The sequence below is a fragment of the Raphanus sativus genome, chromosome 5 (assembly GCF_000801105.2).
Source record: "Raphanus sativus cultivar WK10039 chromosome 5, ASM80110v3, whole genome shotgun sequence".
NCBI classification, from domain to species: domain Eukaryota; kingdom Viridiplantae; phylum Streptophyta; class Magnoliopsida; order Brassicales; family Brassicaceae; genus Raphanus; species Raphanus sativus.
Window position 1 is genome coordinate 28,888,412 of NC_079515.1, and position 16,984 is coordinate 28,905,395.

At 27.6% G+C, this 16,984-nt stretch overlaps 1 protein-coding gene and 1 pseudogene across 2 annotated transcripts; both read right to left on the reverse strand.

The window, feature by feature from the left end:
* Positions 1–4,260: 4,260 nt before the first annotated feature.
* On the reverse strand, positions 4,261–5,060 carry LOC108860715 (pectinesterase inhibitor 1-like; annotated as a pseudogene).
* A 6,491-nt stretch (positions 5,061–11,551) lies between these two features.
* Positions 11,552–13,606, reverse strand: LOC108857683 (probable protein phosphatase 2C 13). Of its 2 annotated transcripts, none has more exons than XM_057010209.1 (2): positions 13,394–13,606; positions 11,552–12,861 (listed from the first exon to the last, which is right to left on the reverse strand). In XM_057010209.1, the coding sequence occupies exons 1-2, from the start codon at positions 13,433–13,435 to the stop codon at positions 11,887–11,889; spliced, it is 1,017 nt and encodes a 338-aa protein (XP_056866189.1). In that variant the 5' UTR covers positions 13,436–13,606; the 3' UTR covers positions 11,552–11,886. The 2 variants fall into 2 exon arrangements, with proteins under 2 accessions (XP_056866189.1, XP_018487195.1); XM_018631693.2 differs by having other exon boundaries at positions 13,346–13,606.
* Positions 13,607–16,984: the final 3,378 nt, after the last annotated feature.

Below are 16,984 nucleotides of genomic sequence, written 5' to 3' on the forward strand. Positions count from 1 at the left end.
ACACCTTATTTGTTGACCATTTTACCCTTACCCACATAGCTTTTGGAGTAGAGCAGTAACCTAAGAGGCTGAGACCTGACAGGCTGAGACGATGTGTCAGGTCTGTGTGTCATAGATTCTTTTCCCATAATTGCATTGGTACGTGAGAACAATCTTTCATCATTTCATCTCAATAACATTTTCTTTTCCAGATTTTTAATTTTCATTTTTTTTTTCAAAAACAAATAGATTTTTATTTTTTCTAGTAGAGAATATCCTTAGATTTCAGAAATTTAAGAATTTGTTTTTGGAGCTTCTACCCTTTTATTACACCACGTAAGGTATTGTATAAACATTTTTTTTTTGAGAAAGGGTTTTTGTATAAACATTTTTTTTACAAACGTTCTAGATCTCTTATGAGTTTGTGGCTTGTAACTAGAAAGAAAAATTTGTAGATGGTGTTAGTCCCGTTCCCATTTCATGCTTGACATATCTATAAAATTTTAATCTTAAATATGTTTGCTATTTTATTTTCAAAAAAAAATATGTTTGCTATTTTCAACCGTATACATTATCTCCTATTCGGTCCTTTTCAATTTTTTGTTCTATTCGTTTTGTAAGACGAAGAAAGAGACATTTAGAGGAAAAAACCACAGAAGAACAAATCAGATAGAGAGCTACAAACCAAAAGGGATAAAATCTTTTATTGACGCACATGAATCAAAAGATAAGTAATTTTATTACTTTGGTTGATTATTGTAGCTAATTATCTAAACAATTATCTTTTAATATTGTTTAGGTATTTATTTAACAGATAACATTTTCATAGTTGCTATAATACTAGGTAATTTTGGTGTCAAGTTGTCATCTATGACCCTACAATTCCAGTTACACATATAAAATGTCTGGTAACTTGTTACGAGTATATTTAGCATCTATTTGTTTGGTTTCACATATAATTTATTTTGTAACCGTTACAACTATAATTAGTGATGTGTCGAAATATTATTAAACATCGAAGTAAATTTTATCATTACAGATTTAGATAATTACATAGCCTAAAGGAATATGCTAACTAGTTTAAGAAAATATAATTAATTCATTAACTAGTATTGTTTTTGATGTCATGTGTTGTTACTTGGAAAATTAACCCAAACAACGGTTCCAGAGCACTTCATAATCTACTTGATCCAAAGGAAACAACTTACACTTTCATACAAAACAATACTTGAATTTGATAAATAACATGTTTTCATCGTACTCTTTATGTCGTAGAAAAATATCCGCAAACTACTATATAAAGGTTTAATTAGTTCACTAATGAGTGCGGCTCCTGCACAATCTAATTTCTAAAAGGGATACTACACTCTTTCATAAACACCAGTACTTGCATCATCTTAATAAAATATTATTTATAACATTATGGTTAACCGATAACCAATCCTCCAAAAAACAATGTATAATTTTGCACTCATATTACATAATTTCAGACAAGGTATTCTTGAATTATATGTTTTGGTTGAGATTAAAGAATAAAAGATTTGAGTCACAGTTAAAATACTCAATTACTCGGTATTAATATATTTGTTTCTCAACAACCCGACTGTTAAAAATAACTTTACTATGATAACAAATTTATTATCAACTAACATTATTAATAGCAGTTAGAAAAATACATAAAGAATACACAAAGTATGTATCTTCTCACTAAGTCACCGATAGTCTTTTTTATGATTCACCATTATTTTCTAACATTATTGTTAACCGATAACTAGTCATTTGAGAATGTGTTCATAAATCATGTGTTAATTGAGCTTAGAGAATCAAAGATTTCAATTAAAATTATAACATCCAATTACTCAATGTTAACATAATTGTTGCTGATTAACTCGATTGTTAACAATAAATTGTATCCGATAACTAACATTTTATCAGTAAACATTATTGTTAACTGTTAAATAATATACAAAGTTTGTATTTGCTCTCTAACTCATACATAGTGTATCTTCTTTTTAAAACACCATTATTTATATATATATATATATATATATATATATATAAACCCTAATACCTAAAGTACATGTATACACTGATATAAATATTGTATATATATTATATTTATATATTAGAAAATATATATGTAGTCTTTATCTGTTGGTCCTCTCACATCTTGATATATGGTTTGGGGAGTAAAATGTTCTTTGATATATATATATGGAATCATATAGAATATTAATAAAAATAAAAGATTTGGGTCACAGTTAAAATACTTAATTACTTGGTATTAATATACTTGTTTCTCAATAACCCGACTGTTAAAAATAACTTGACTATGATAACAAACTTATTATCAACTAACATTATTAATAGCAGTTAAAAAAATACACAAAGAATACAAAAAAATATGTATCTTCTCCCTAAGTCACCCATAGTCTTTTTTATGATTCACCATTATTTTCTAACATTATTATTTACCGATAACTAGTCTTTTGGGAATTTGTTCATAAATCATGTGTTATTGAGCTTAGAAAATCAAAGATTTCAATTAAAATTATAACACCCAATTACTCAATGTTAACATAATTGTTGCTGATTAACTCGATTGTTAACAATAAATTGTATCTGATAACCAACTTCTTATCAGTAAACATTATTGTTAACAATTAAATACATAGTGTATCTTCTTTTTAATACACCATTATATATATAAACCCTAATGCCTAACATACATGTACACACTGATATAAATATTGTATATACATTAGAAAAATATATGTAGTCTTTATCCATTGGTCGCCTCACATCTTCATATATGGTTTGGGGAGTAAAATGTTCTTTGATATATATATATATATATATGGGCTCATATAGAATATTAATAAAAATATATTTTTGTAACTGATCCATAATAATATATGTGTTAGATATTAGGCATAGTTAATATGAAGATAGTGAAACACGTTTATGGGATAATAGTTGCAAAAGAAGAGATGAGACTGGTAAAAAAAGACAAGATATGATAATTTATTGATTTATTATTTGTACTTCATTTTCTTTTAAACTAATCTAGATTTCATTTTTTATTTTATTTATAATGATTTAATTGAGTGGATGAGAACATAAGAGAAAGTGTGGCTATAAAGTCTCTTACCTGCATACCTACCACTTCAAACTGCAAACCTACCACTTCGAACAGTAACCTATATAATCTCAGCTCAGATCTCCTTAGGGGTATTTTCGTCCATCTGGCACCAAAAGTGTATCTGATTGTCCACTGATATTGACAGAGGGTAGTCTCCTAATTTCGACTTCATTTAGGTATATTTCACTTAATCTCTCAATATGAATTTTAATCTAATGAGGCATCCGTCATTTGTATGCTACGCTTGATTTGTCTGAGTGCGAAAATACATAAGTAATGTTTTGTTGTATGTTATTGTCACAGTTTCTAAGACTAAATTGTTGATAATATTATGTTTACTGGGTTACTGTTGTTTTTGTTTATGTTTCAGGGGTTATGACTGTTTCTAATGTTTAAATGACGACGAGATTTTTTCAGACCACAGCTACAAAAAGTTCTTGATTAAAGACTCAAGTTACTTAATGATTGTTATTACTAGTGAGAACATTTAGATCTTAGACTAGACCCCCCTAATAAAATGGTAAAAAATATATCAGTTATCATTGATATTTAAATAAGATAATTAATAATATTATTTTAAATTCTATTGAGTTTAATAATTAAAATTAAAATGAAAATGAAAATTAATATTAAAAAAATTTGGGTTATAGATATCATTCCGTACAAAGTGCAGATTTTCATCAAGTGCATATATATATATATATATATTCAACAACATGATTATTATATTTGATGTAAATTTTAAAATAATTTGTATTTAAAAGTTTTGTTTAGTTATTAGAGTTTTTTTTGAAAAGTAAACAGTTTTTACTTTTGTAATACAATATGATTCTTATTCCATATTACTTTGGGTTTTTTATTTCTTTGGATATTTTTTTAAATATTTTATTTATTAGGTTTGAATTGGGTATTCGGGTAAAATATGTATTTCTGGATATCCGGATACGACAGATGGCTACACATCGAATAAAGATCAAAAATTGATAATCTGACCAAAACAAATCGGATCACATATGGTTCCAAAAACTAGGATAATCAATGTACCCACCCTATCCAGTTGAAGTCACCTTTTATAATAAGATGGGTCATTCATTGATCCAATCAGCGCATGGACGAAATGATAATGTTGAAAAGCTTACTTCTTTTAATAATTAGTATATGATAAATGTAATTATTATCTTACCAATAATACAACTTAATCAGTCAAACACATGATGATGGTTCCAAATTAATATTTGCGTGGTAGGATGTTGGAGATAACAAGAGTAATACCACAAAGATTTTTAATTTCCTTACTATTATTCAAAACAGAATCATCTATAGATCTCAGTCTCTTCACATAATCTAGACATGTATCAGCTCCATCCAATACAGCAGAAACTTTAGTGTTCAGCCCCTCACCTTCACCGGAAGCTAAATGCTCAAAAGCTTCCTCGAGGTTTCCAATAGCATTCTCGTATTCATCTAAGCATGATCTGTAAGCTAGTTTCGATCGTGGGTCGACTCCTCCATCAATAATAGATTGAAGTCTTTTGAATGTTTGTGTTGCTTTGCTTGTGCAGCATCAAGTGTAGAATTCGCCAAGGCTTGAAGATTAGGAGATGAAAATTCTGTGTTGAGAAAGTCAAGACAGAAAGATGGATCTAAAGTTTTGTCACAGATTGTGCTCATCTCTGAACTTGTAATCGCGTACGAGAAACCGATTAAGAAAAGAAATATAAAAGAAGACAAGAATGCATTGGTCATTAAATTTGCAGCCATTCTTGTTTTCTCTGATTTTTATTTTATTTTCTAGTTTATGATAGGAAATAACATCTGAAACAATGTTTATTTATAAATATTAGTTAACGCTCAAGGATTTAGTCAAAACAAATTCAAGAATAGAAGTTGATATGAGCGATGAAGAATTTTTTTTGCCGTTAGAAGAATTACAGATATAGTAAATAGTTATGCATTATCTATGACTTAGCTCTAGGTATGAAAATAATTTTCTACTAAAAATAAATCAATGATTATATTTATAGAAAATTTGCTTAAACAATCTTAGAAAGTCAGTATTGACTAAAAATGTCAATTTTGTAAATACTAAACTAATCTTCAATATTTTTTGAAGAAAGTGTATTTACGTATTACTTGAGAAATAAATATTTGTCATATTCTCAATTATTGTAGGTTGAGTTATAGTTTTAATAAAATAATTTTAATTAGACTAATTAGAGTTTGATATATTTATTGAATAATTAAATTAATTCATTATTTAACTGATCACAAATTAATATTATAAAAATTATCTCATACAAAAAAATGTAAAACTTGTTCGGAAAAAAAAATTAAAGATAATTCAATGCATTTGTTTTGTGTTTATCAACATCTTTCTATCTTATTTGTTAATTTTTATAATTAATAGTATATATACACATATAATGGTTATAGTTATAATTATACTAAAATATTAAAATATTTTATAAAATTTCTTTATATTTATTTGTAAACATAATATATCATGGCATTCTCTTTTAAATTATTAAATTAAATTTAGTATTAAAATACTAAAATGAGGTATAAAAGCAAAACCAATAAATTTAATTTATATTTTGTCTGTAAACGTGATTTTGTGGTATTTTCTTATTATTCAATTGGAATAATAAAATTTATTATTTATTAAAGTTAAAAAATAATTTAACTTTTTATTTTTCTACATATTTTAATTGGCAATGAAATTATCTTTTTAAAAATATTTTCCAAATATCTGCCTCCAAAAGAGAATATTTTTAAAAATATCATTTTTATTTACAACAAGTATTCATAAAATTTAAAATTATATATACTTACTTTTTTATTTTTTAAGAGTTTTACAAAATGATAACTTTGTTTAGATTAAAATTTCTTTTAATGACTATTATGTAAAGAAAAACATGATTCTATAATTTTTTTAATAAAAAATGTATTTTCCAAAATGATTTTTCTTAGTCGTAATTATCAAAGTTTGATAGTTAAGACCATTTGAAAATAAAAAAATATAATGTTATAATAAATATTATTTTATAAAAAATAGCAATTTCGAGTTTAAAATAAAAAAAATGAATATAGCATTTAGAAATGAAAAAAGCAATAGACAGAAAATGGTTGATCTATTTGAGCGTAGATTCAGTTGTTATACGAGGTATTTCACAATATAATTAAATATATATATATATATATATATATTTTACTTTGAATAATACAATATGTAAAATTGGTTCAGTTGAACATCTTTATGTTTTTAATTTTTCTTGAGATGTTTTAGGTTTTGGTACTTCCAAGAATTTGGTTTAATAACATCACTTAATATTAACAATTGTATGTATTTTAAATTAAATTAGATATTTTATAAATTAATATAATAAAAACTGGTTAAAGATAACAACAAATTCAAATAAAAAATTATTAATGTTGTTATGTAAGAATAACTTTTTTAATCAAGAGAAGTTAAAAATTAATAAATTGAAGTATAAATTTAATTTTTTATTTTTATTTTGAACTTTAAACTTTCAGTACATTTATCAATAGCTATCAACATAAGAATTATGTCTACATGTGCGGTTGAAATACCTAGTATACTATTATTTTAAATGTAGACAGAAAAACTTATGTGCGTCAAAAATAAACCTATCTAGTTTCAATCCATTAATTTAAAAAAAAATTGTAATTATATTTATGTTTAATATTAATTTAATTTGATATAATAATCTTTTAAATAAATGAAATACATAGTTGGACATAATATTTATCAATAGGTCATGTTCCTATTCTAATAGAATAAGTTAATGGATTGATACATTTGTTTAAAAACTATTGATCTTATTCTTTAGTCGATTGATTCATTAGAGAAAAGCTAGATCTATTATTTAAAGTGCTTATTTGTTGAATATCCTAATCACAAGTGAAATCAAGTGCATATCTATGATTTTGACATAATTAAGTAAATAACAATTGTTTAATATTTGATCTGGTTATAATCTCTCTCATACAAATAGCAGGTGAAAAGAAGAAGTTAATACTACATAACCCAAATTAAATATAACTAATAATTTACCGTGAACTGTGCAAATCAAAGTGATAAATGAGGCCACATCACACACATACAAACTACATACGGTTTACTGTTTTCAGTAAATATTTGGAGGATAATAGTTTGATGATAACACTAAATCCTAACCCGAAAATATCAACCCACATCCAAGATATAAATAGTTTCTCTCATTTTCGATTAATGACATTCACTTGATTCATAATACTATACTACATGGTGGATATAGTATAGTATTTTTAGAGTGTACTTTTAAAATGCTTACTTGCTGAATAACCTAAATCACAAGTGAAATCAAGTGCATGTCTATGTTTTGACATAATTAAGTAAGTAACAATTGTTTCTTCTTTGATCCGGTTATGATTCTCTCTCGTACAAATAGCAGGTGAAAAGAAGAAGTTAATACCACATAATCCAAATTAAATATAGCTAATAATTTACCGTAAACTATGCAAATCAGGGTGATAAATGAAGCCACTTTACACACATATAAACCACATACTGTTTAATATTTTCAGTAAATATTTGGAGGATAATAGTTTGATGATAACACTAAACCCTAACCTGGAAATGTCAACCCACATCCGAGATATAAAGATTTTCCTCCGTTTTCAATTAATGACATTCGCCTGATTCATAATACTATATTACATGGTGGATATAGTATAATACTTTTAGAGAGTACGGAGAACTAAACTTTAGTTCTCGTTCAATAATTCATGGGACTTTAGTAGCAAAGTTATATGGATATTGTACTGCTATATTATTGAATAAAATAGACTGACATTACGACATAAATGTGGTCATATCATTAATACAAGTAACAAATTAACGATGGTGATTTAGTGAAACTCAACCCAGATGATAAAAAATTATACCCTAACCCAAAAATGTAAGCCCACATCTGAGATATAAACAGTTTTCCCCGTTTTCAAATATTGAAAGTCACCAGATTATTACATTTTTAAGAAATAGTATATAAATATGTCTCAAATAGTATGATAACCTTACATAAATAACTACACTAAAGAATATATACTATACTATTTCGTTCACCAAATATAGTATAGACGGCGAATTCATCTTTTTCAATACTTATTTTTTCAAACGTGCTGATACACATTCACTTAATTCACCGTCATTATTTTTCACCACTACATAAAGATCATCTTTATCTCTCTTTTTTCCGATACACCGACGCTTCTACCGATCCTCTGTCGTTATTCTTTACTTTTGGATCACTAAAAAAAAGAGAAATATAGTATAAAAATAGAAATAGTAACAGAATATAAAAATAGAAACATAAACAAAGTATAAAAACAAAAACAGAGTATAAAACAAAAACAAAATAAGAGTATAAAAGCGCGATGTCACCTCATTCTCTACGGTGCCATCTTCTTTTTCAAGTTGAATTTCGTAAGTTCAGAATCTTTGTTTCTTCCTTACTTTGAGCTGAAGTGACGTGCGTTTGTACGTATGAAAAAGAAACAAAAATTTGGTAAAAAAGGAAAAGAAGAAAAGAAATGTGCATTAATTGTCTATGTTGTTTATTTGATATTTATTTTAATAAATAATTCTCAGTAGGTTATAGGGATCACAATAGAGAGGTAATATGGCAATTATTTATACATGAAAGTTGTGTATTGGTGAATTAGGAGTTTTAAGTAGTTGATAAATTAGAATTTATTTGATGGTTGTTGGTACAATCTTCCTTATTTAAAACGAAAATACTATTTTGTAAACTTGTTTTTGACGTGGTAGAAAAGGTGCTAGATTTTCTGTTTAATGGTGGAAGATTTGATTTGACCAAAAATTGGTGGAATATTTGTCTGCATTAGGGATCGGCACAAACTGAATGACCTGATTTTTAATGTATTCATAATCTGATTTTTACGTCTGAATAGTTAATTATTAGATTTCATCTTATTTTCAACTATATGAATAGGTTTTCGGATTTCTTATTTTTTTATGTTTTAATGGGTTATCAAATTTGATTAAAATAAATAAATAAAGAAGTTAAAAATAAAAGAAAATATAATAATAATATAAATAATATTATTTATTACAAAAACAAAATAGAAAAGGTTATTTACTTTTAAAAAATTGAAATAATTAAAATAATCAATCTAATAAGTAAAAACTATAAAACTTACATAGCATATAATAATTTATATTTTATCTATAGTTATTGTACTATATATGTATATATATATATAATGAACCGGATTAGCTATTAATTCTCAAAAAAAAAAAAGAATATCTGTGATTTTATTCGTTTTACAGATATTCAATATATATTTGTTTTGAGTAGTAGATTTACGTATATCCATATTTTTGTTTTTAACTATAATAAATAACAAATCAAATTAAAAATTTATAGATATTTTTCCAGCTATGGTTTATGGGTGTTAGATTACTGGTCAAATGAAAAACTTATTTCATAGAACAATAATAGATTAATCTAGGGAAAATTTGGAGAAATACACTCAAATAAGATTATAATTTGAAAACTACATCCTTATTTAAATTTTTTTGAAAAATACACTTATATATATATAAATTTACCTAATTGTCCAATCTTAATATTTCTAATATATCGTTTAAAAATTGTTTTTTAAATCCAATTTCTAATATATTGTTTAAATTTTACTTTTTAAAACAAAAAATCATTAGAGAATCTAGCTAATATCCTTTTAATATATCTACACAATATTATTCCCATATCTTTTTAATAATATCTTAAAATTTTTATTATTTTGAAAAATAAAAAAATCAAGACATGTATCGTCTTCTCGTCTCCTTCTCTCGTATCCTCTCCATTTCTGTTTTTTTCCTTTTTTTTCTTAGTTTCACAGATTCTTCCTCATAGAGGTTTGTTAATTCATTTTTAATTTTGGTTCTATTTTATTCTTACAATAGTTATGTTTTAGAATATCATAATGCATTTGGCTAGAGTTTCAAGAGAGTGGAAGATGAACAAAGAATCATGGAAATTTAAAGAAACTTCTTTTAACAACGTGACTTGTTTATATAAGTTGAAGAAAATAAATAAAGGGATGTATAAACTTCATGATAAAGTCAAAACAAAATCATAATTTACATATTTATCTTTGTTATTGTAAAATGGTAAAATAACATATTTATCTCAACACACATATTTATTTTAAACAAAATAATTTAACGATACTATTTTATTAATTACGAATTTATATATTAATTTCGAAATATCTTGGGTAAAAAAGTCAATTCATAATTAAGAAAGTGTATTTTTCAAAAAGTAAAATAGAAAATGTAGTTATCAAATTTCATATCATAAATAGGGTATTTTGCAAATTATCCCATTAATCTATCTATTTTTGTGGAAGTAAATTAAACTAATCGTGGTAAGTTTTGATTTGTTAGTACGTCGTAGCAGAATGATATATAAGCATGAATATGTAGTGGTGATATATTTCTGGTTTATAGCAGTAGAAGCATTATAGAGAAATAGCTTCAAAACATGTTTTTGTTTTCAAATCAGCCCACAAGTGACAAAGTAACCAAATATATTTCGCTAAAATGGTAAATAACAATTATATCATTTCTTACAGACATATTAAATTAATAAATATTTAAATATAAAAATTCAAAAAATGATGAAATTTTTATTTTGATCTTTTCAAAAAGAAAAATCAATCTATGAAACGATTTTTTAAAAATCAAATTTTAGTAGAACCTTCCTGAATTATATGATATCTTTGTACATATGCATATTTAGGAAACCATTACTGAATAACTACAATATTTCTTAAATTTTAGGAAGATATTGATAAATATGTATAATATATTCATAATTTTGTTTTAATTCATAAATATGTATTTAAAATATATATTTTTAATATGTTTAAAAGACCTTCATGAATATGAATAATTTAAGTTTGAATTATGTGTAGGTTTAGTAAGGTATTCTTGAATATGGAGGATAACTACTTCATAAAATTTTAAGAATAGTTTTTATCTAAATTTTATAAAGATGTTATAAATATTTAAATACATCAAGAAAAGACGGGAACTATAAGATTGGCCGCGATTACAAAGCTTAGTGTCTGAAATATTAGGTCCAAGGAGGAGTAATCTTCAATGAACTTACTGTTTCACTGGAAGAGATTAAATCCGTTGTACTCCTAGATAACTCGTCTCTCTAGTAGACCCTGACAAACACTATCTATGTTTGTCAAAATAAGTGTTATGAATTCTGAATTCTGAATTCTGAACTCCACAGAACTCTCAAGTTTCACAAATATGGACTAGAGATTCTTGGACTCTGAAGTTTGTACCAGAAAACAAACCTCATATTCTCAGACAAAACCTAGACCGGAGAGTTTAATAACAAATTTCTTAAACATTAATGGTATAATAGTACATCAATAATCCTCAAAAACAAAACTTGAACTACTCATCATCACCAATCTGGTGTTTCTACTTTCAAAAATCCTAACAAAACTTCAGATTGCTCTTACTGTCTCTTCTGAAACAACCTAACAAACAGATGAATAAAAAATGACCAACCACATTACAAGCATGTCCTTACCTCTCTATCTCTGTGTAAGTCTTTTATTTTATCTCACTGAAACTAATCTCAAATTAGAGATATCATCGCTGCACTGGTCTAAAACCCATCCATTTTTATATGCAATGCCCAAAAAAAAAATTGGCTTCAGTCGCCACCAAGCATCGCTTGTAACCGAGCTCGAGCTTCATCAGAAACAGAGAATCTGCACCTTCTCCTCTGCGGTTGTTGAGGTGAAGATGGGACCGAGGAGAAGCAGATGACGACAACCGTCAGATTATCTGATGAGTTAAGCCTCGCTGCTTCTTTCCCAAGTTCCATCGCGCATTGTCTCGGGTCACCGTGCCTCCTAAGCCCTTGCCTAACGTTACTCACTGCATTCTGGCTTGACAACACGTCCCATATACCATCACATGCCAAAATCAAGAACTCGTCGTCCTCTGTTAGGATGAGTTGCTGAATCTCCGGGTCTGAGATGAGAGGTGAAGAAGAGCCAGTGAAAGGAGTCTTCAGTTCCCAGTCACCAATGGCCCGAGTGACAGCTAGGACTCCGTTGAGGTACCCGTCCTCAAAGTATCCTCCAAGATCCTCAATCCGCCTACGTTCCGGCTCATAAGTTGACCTGTGATCGAAAGACATATCAATAGCCACTCCTCTCCGGCATAGCACTGCGCGGCAATCTCCAGCGTTAGCAACCAGAAGATGTCGTCCGATGATGAGAGCCGTCAAGGCGGTTGTCCCGCACGAAGCCCTGACAATGCTTTCATCAGCCATGGCGAGATCAGCCAAAGCAAAAGCTTTCCGGTGAGAGTTCTCGACTTCTTGTAAGAAAAAGTTGTCCACAATGGAGGGCATCTCTGGAAACACGGCATCTTGGAAGAAGAGTCTGGTCAAGTTGTCCTTCATGTAAAGTGATGCTTCGGGTCCACCATGGCCATCAAAGACGCCGTAGAAAGCACTAGGAACCGAGGATCTAAGATGAGTTGATAAGTCGTCAATGCAGATGTGTTCATCCTCCATGGTGTCTCGGCCTCGAATGTCAGCAAAGCTCCCTGAACGTATAGCTGGGAAAAACTCACAGGTGGGTTCTTCAATGGTAGTAGTAGTTGCAAAACTCATGCCCTGTTATGATGGATGTGAAAGTTGTTAACTTTAATGCTCTCATAACATAAACAGCAAACTCGCATTACTATAAAAAACAGAGCACAATAAACAATTAACAGAGATTCATTAACAGATGGATTTAAACTGTTAGTTTTTACTGGTTATAACTTTCACATTTACAGACAAAGAGCCAACTCGGACAACTTAACAAACAAAAAACAACCAGATCAGAGCACGACCAACAATGCAAAAGGCATTCAAGTCATGCTTTTTACGTAAATGCTGAGATAACTAGAATAGAACAGGGCACGATCAACAATTTAAAAGGTATTAATTACGTCATTATTCAAAAAAAATATAAATATTGAGATACAGAAACACCAAGCTAACCCTCTACAAGAATTTTGAGGAAGAATTGTCAAACATCAATTTGATCCCATTTGCAATTTCATGAAAAGATGTGTATAAAGCGATTCAGATCGATAATTTTGAAAACACATACCGATCCAAATTGAGGAATCTCAGCACGCACAGAGTCAGAAACTCGGACCTTGATATCAGATTCAGCAACCATGGTTTGACTTAGAATCATGACTTTTGTTATAATTAAAAATCGAGCGAGATCCGATTGCGAATTCCACCGAAAGGCGCTTTGCTTGTACGCAATTGAAAATTCGCCCAAAAAGAATAAAGAAGACAGGTATAATGAAATTCAATTAGGGTTTGGTTTCTGTGTTGGATGTTTATTTGCATATATCTTAATTGACAGATGCCTATAACATATGAATAATAATATAAATAAATATTTAACTTTATATTATAGAAGAAACAGGTGTCAAAAATTAAAGAAAAGTCAGAATTTGACAGCTAAACAAAAATATTTTACGTTTGTAAATTATTTTTATTATAAGGTTTTCCGGCTAATAGGGAAAGAAAAAAAAATTGACTTAGGCTTTGATTGGTTGATCATTAGCATTAGCATTATCCTCCACATTATCCGATCAACATTTGTTAGAAAAATATTTAAAAAAACATTTACTAAATGCTAATGCTCTCCAAATGCTTTCTGGCAAATGCTTTCCAAATGCTCTCTAGCAAATGCTCTCATATGAAGCTTTTGGAAGAGCATTTACATTTACAATTTATAAATTTAAGAAATAAATATAATTAGTTCATTTATTTGATTTAATAATATCATAAAATTATTTTTATATCCAGAAAATAAAATTTTGATTTATAAAATAAATTTACAATATAAATATTTTTTATAAAAATAGTATTTCACATATAAAATATAATTATATAATAAATTATATTTTATTTTAAATGCAAAATATTATTTCTAAAAATAGATATTTAAATTGTAAATTTTATTTTTAAAATAAAATATTGGATATAAACATAATTTTGAAATTAGTAAATAAAATAAATTAATTATATCTCTTTTATATATTAATATATAAAATAAAAAGATATATATATATATATATATATATATAATAATTTATTATTTTGTTTAATAATATTCAAATTATTTATATCCAAAATAAATTTATATTTTATTTATTTTATTTATTTTATTTAATAATATTAAAAATTATTTTATATCCAAAAATATATTTATATTTTTAAAAAATATATTTTAAAAAATATATTTTTTAAATATAATATTTCACATTTAAATTTTAATTTAATTTATGTTATTAATTGAGATTTCTTATTTTTAATAACAAATATATTATTAATATATATTATAAGTTGATATATATAATTTTAAAATAAATATTTTATATACTGACTTTTATAAAAAAAAAAATTGTATACTGCTATTGCTTTACCAATCATCTTATTAAAAGTTTTAATAAAAGCATATAGCTTCTGCAGCATATTGCTTCTACAGTATACTGTTACTACTTCTTCATCAGCTATACCAATCGAGACCTTATACAGAAAGTTGAGTTTTTTCTATTGTTTGTGTTGGTATTTTTCGAGTATTACACTACCACACGCTTCATTCATTTTGTTTTCAAAGAAATACATTTTTGGTAAGCATTTGTCTTTTACTTATTCGTTTTCTTCTCAAATAACTTTGAAATGGAGAATAAGGGTGGACAAATAAATCGAACTCGAAAACCCAAACCAAACACAATCCGATAAAAATGAATTTGGACTGATTTGAATCCGATAAAAATACCGAATAGATCTTGTTTTATGGTATTTCGAGTTATATACTGAATCCGAACCTAAATAGATATATGATAGAATCCAAAACATTCAAAATCCATAAAATAATTTGTATCAAACATGATCTCAATTTCTAATATGTATCCAAAATATACTAAGATACTATTAAACATCTAAAATAATTATATATTACATGAATAATTCACTTAAATACTTAGCTTAATATATATTGGTATTTGTTTAATATTAATTTCTGTGTTTAATATTAATTTTTTGTGTTTAATATTAATTTTGTAGTTTTTATTAATTGTCTTCTTTAGTGCATGTCTAATTTCTTGCCATTGAATTTTCTGTTTCAGAGTTTCAGGCTTATCATCTTGATGATTGAAGGCTGAATGTTGATTGTTGAAGGTGACAACTGAAGCTTGAAGTTTTTAGATTTTGGTTTTGTTTTCATGGGATAATGTTTCTTTGTGCTAGCAATGGAAGGATTGTCAAGACTGCTAAGATCTAGATACGAGACTGGTGTCATTGCTTATCATCCGAGAACTGAGCAGCTTAGGATTTCTCATCTCATGTTTGCAGATGACGTCATGATTTTCTTTATGGCAGCAGTAACAGCCTGCACGGGATTTGGCTAGACGTATCTCTCCAAACCTATCGACACTTGCTGAATGGTAATGTAAAATCTCAAGAACCGTCCACTAAACATAAGTTATGTAAGCACACCACTTGTGAACAATTATTATCTAGAGACGGTGGCACGGTAGGAGCTGTTGTATTTGATGAGAAGAACATTTGACATTCTCCATATGCATGTTTGATTATTTCTGGTGGATCCTTATCAATTCTTTTGAATAGTTTATCATGTCTAGCTTTCTAGAGATACCAAATTATTCAATGATAAAGATTTTTATCTAGCTCTGGATCTTCAATATTGTTTTCCGCCAAAAGAATTAATCCATATTGATGTAAATATTCGAACAGGAAAAATGCCTGGTAAGGCTCATGCGTGTAAGGCTTGGAGGCGGAGAATTCAACATCAGGCTCCCAAATATCTGAAATAGTTATTATCACATCGCATATGATGACATGTAAGATTTCTTGTTACTGCTACATGTCATGTTACCAACTACCAAATAAAATAGCACATCAGTAAAGAAACCTTAATTTTCCAAACGAAAGCTTGAAACTCAGTGATATTGAACTCCATGAATACAACATCAGATTCATACTTTAGGATATTTCTAGCAACCAAGTATACTGACCACTTTTTTTAGAACTCTAAAAATTTGTATCTCAATGGGCTACATGTCTTGATAAAAGATGTTCCATCACTTGTTTCTCTGTTTATTTGGGCATGTCTTTGACCAGTTGTAAGTGTAAGAAGAAACATACAGTGAGTTGTAGAAGCATGGAAGCAGAGTATTGCAGCTTGGTATTAGTTACTTGTGAGCTTAATTGGCTACAACAACTACTGAATGATTTGAAAATTGATGTACGAAACACTGCAAAGCTATTCGACGATAATAAGTCTACTATTTATATAGCTACTAACCCTATCGTACTAACACATCAAAATTGATTGTCATATAATACCAGATCTAGCTAATAATAGTTTTTTTAGTTGATCAAAAAAAAGTTGATAAAAAAGCCAATAATAATTTTCTGAAGTTTATTCATGTATCTAGTAATGATCGACATGTGGATATTCTCACTAAACTACTACATTCTAGTTCTTTTCGTTCCATTCTCTACCGTGTGTCAGTGTCAAGCCTCTTTACTCCAGCTTCGGATTGAGTTTCAGAAGCTTGAGGAAAGGCGTATTAGATGATACATACTTGTGGAGCTATACTTTCTACTATACCCCAGTTTATACTCAGTTTATATTTAATAACAGAGCTGGCTTTGAAAGTAAGCGAAGGAACGAAACAGATGTTTCCGGCTGCCCAATAAT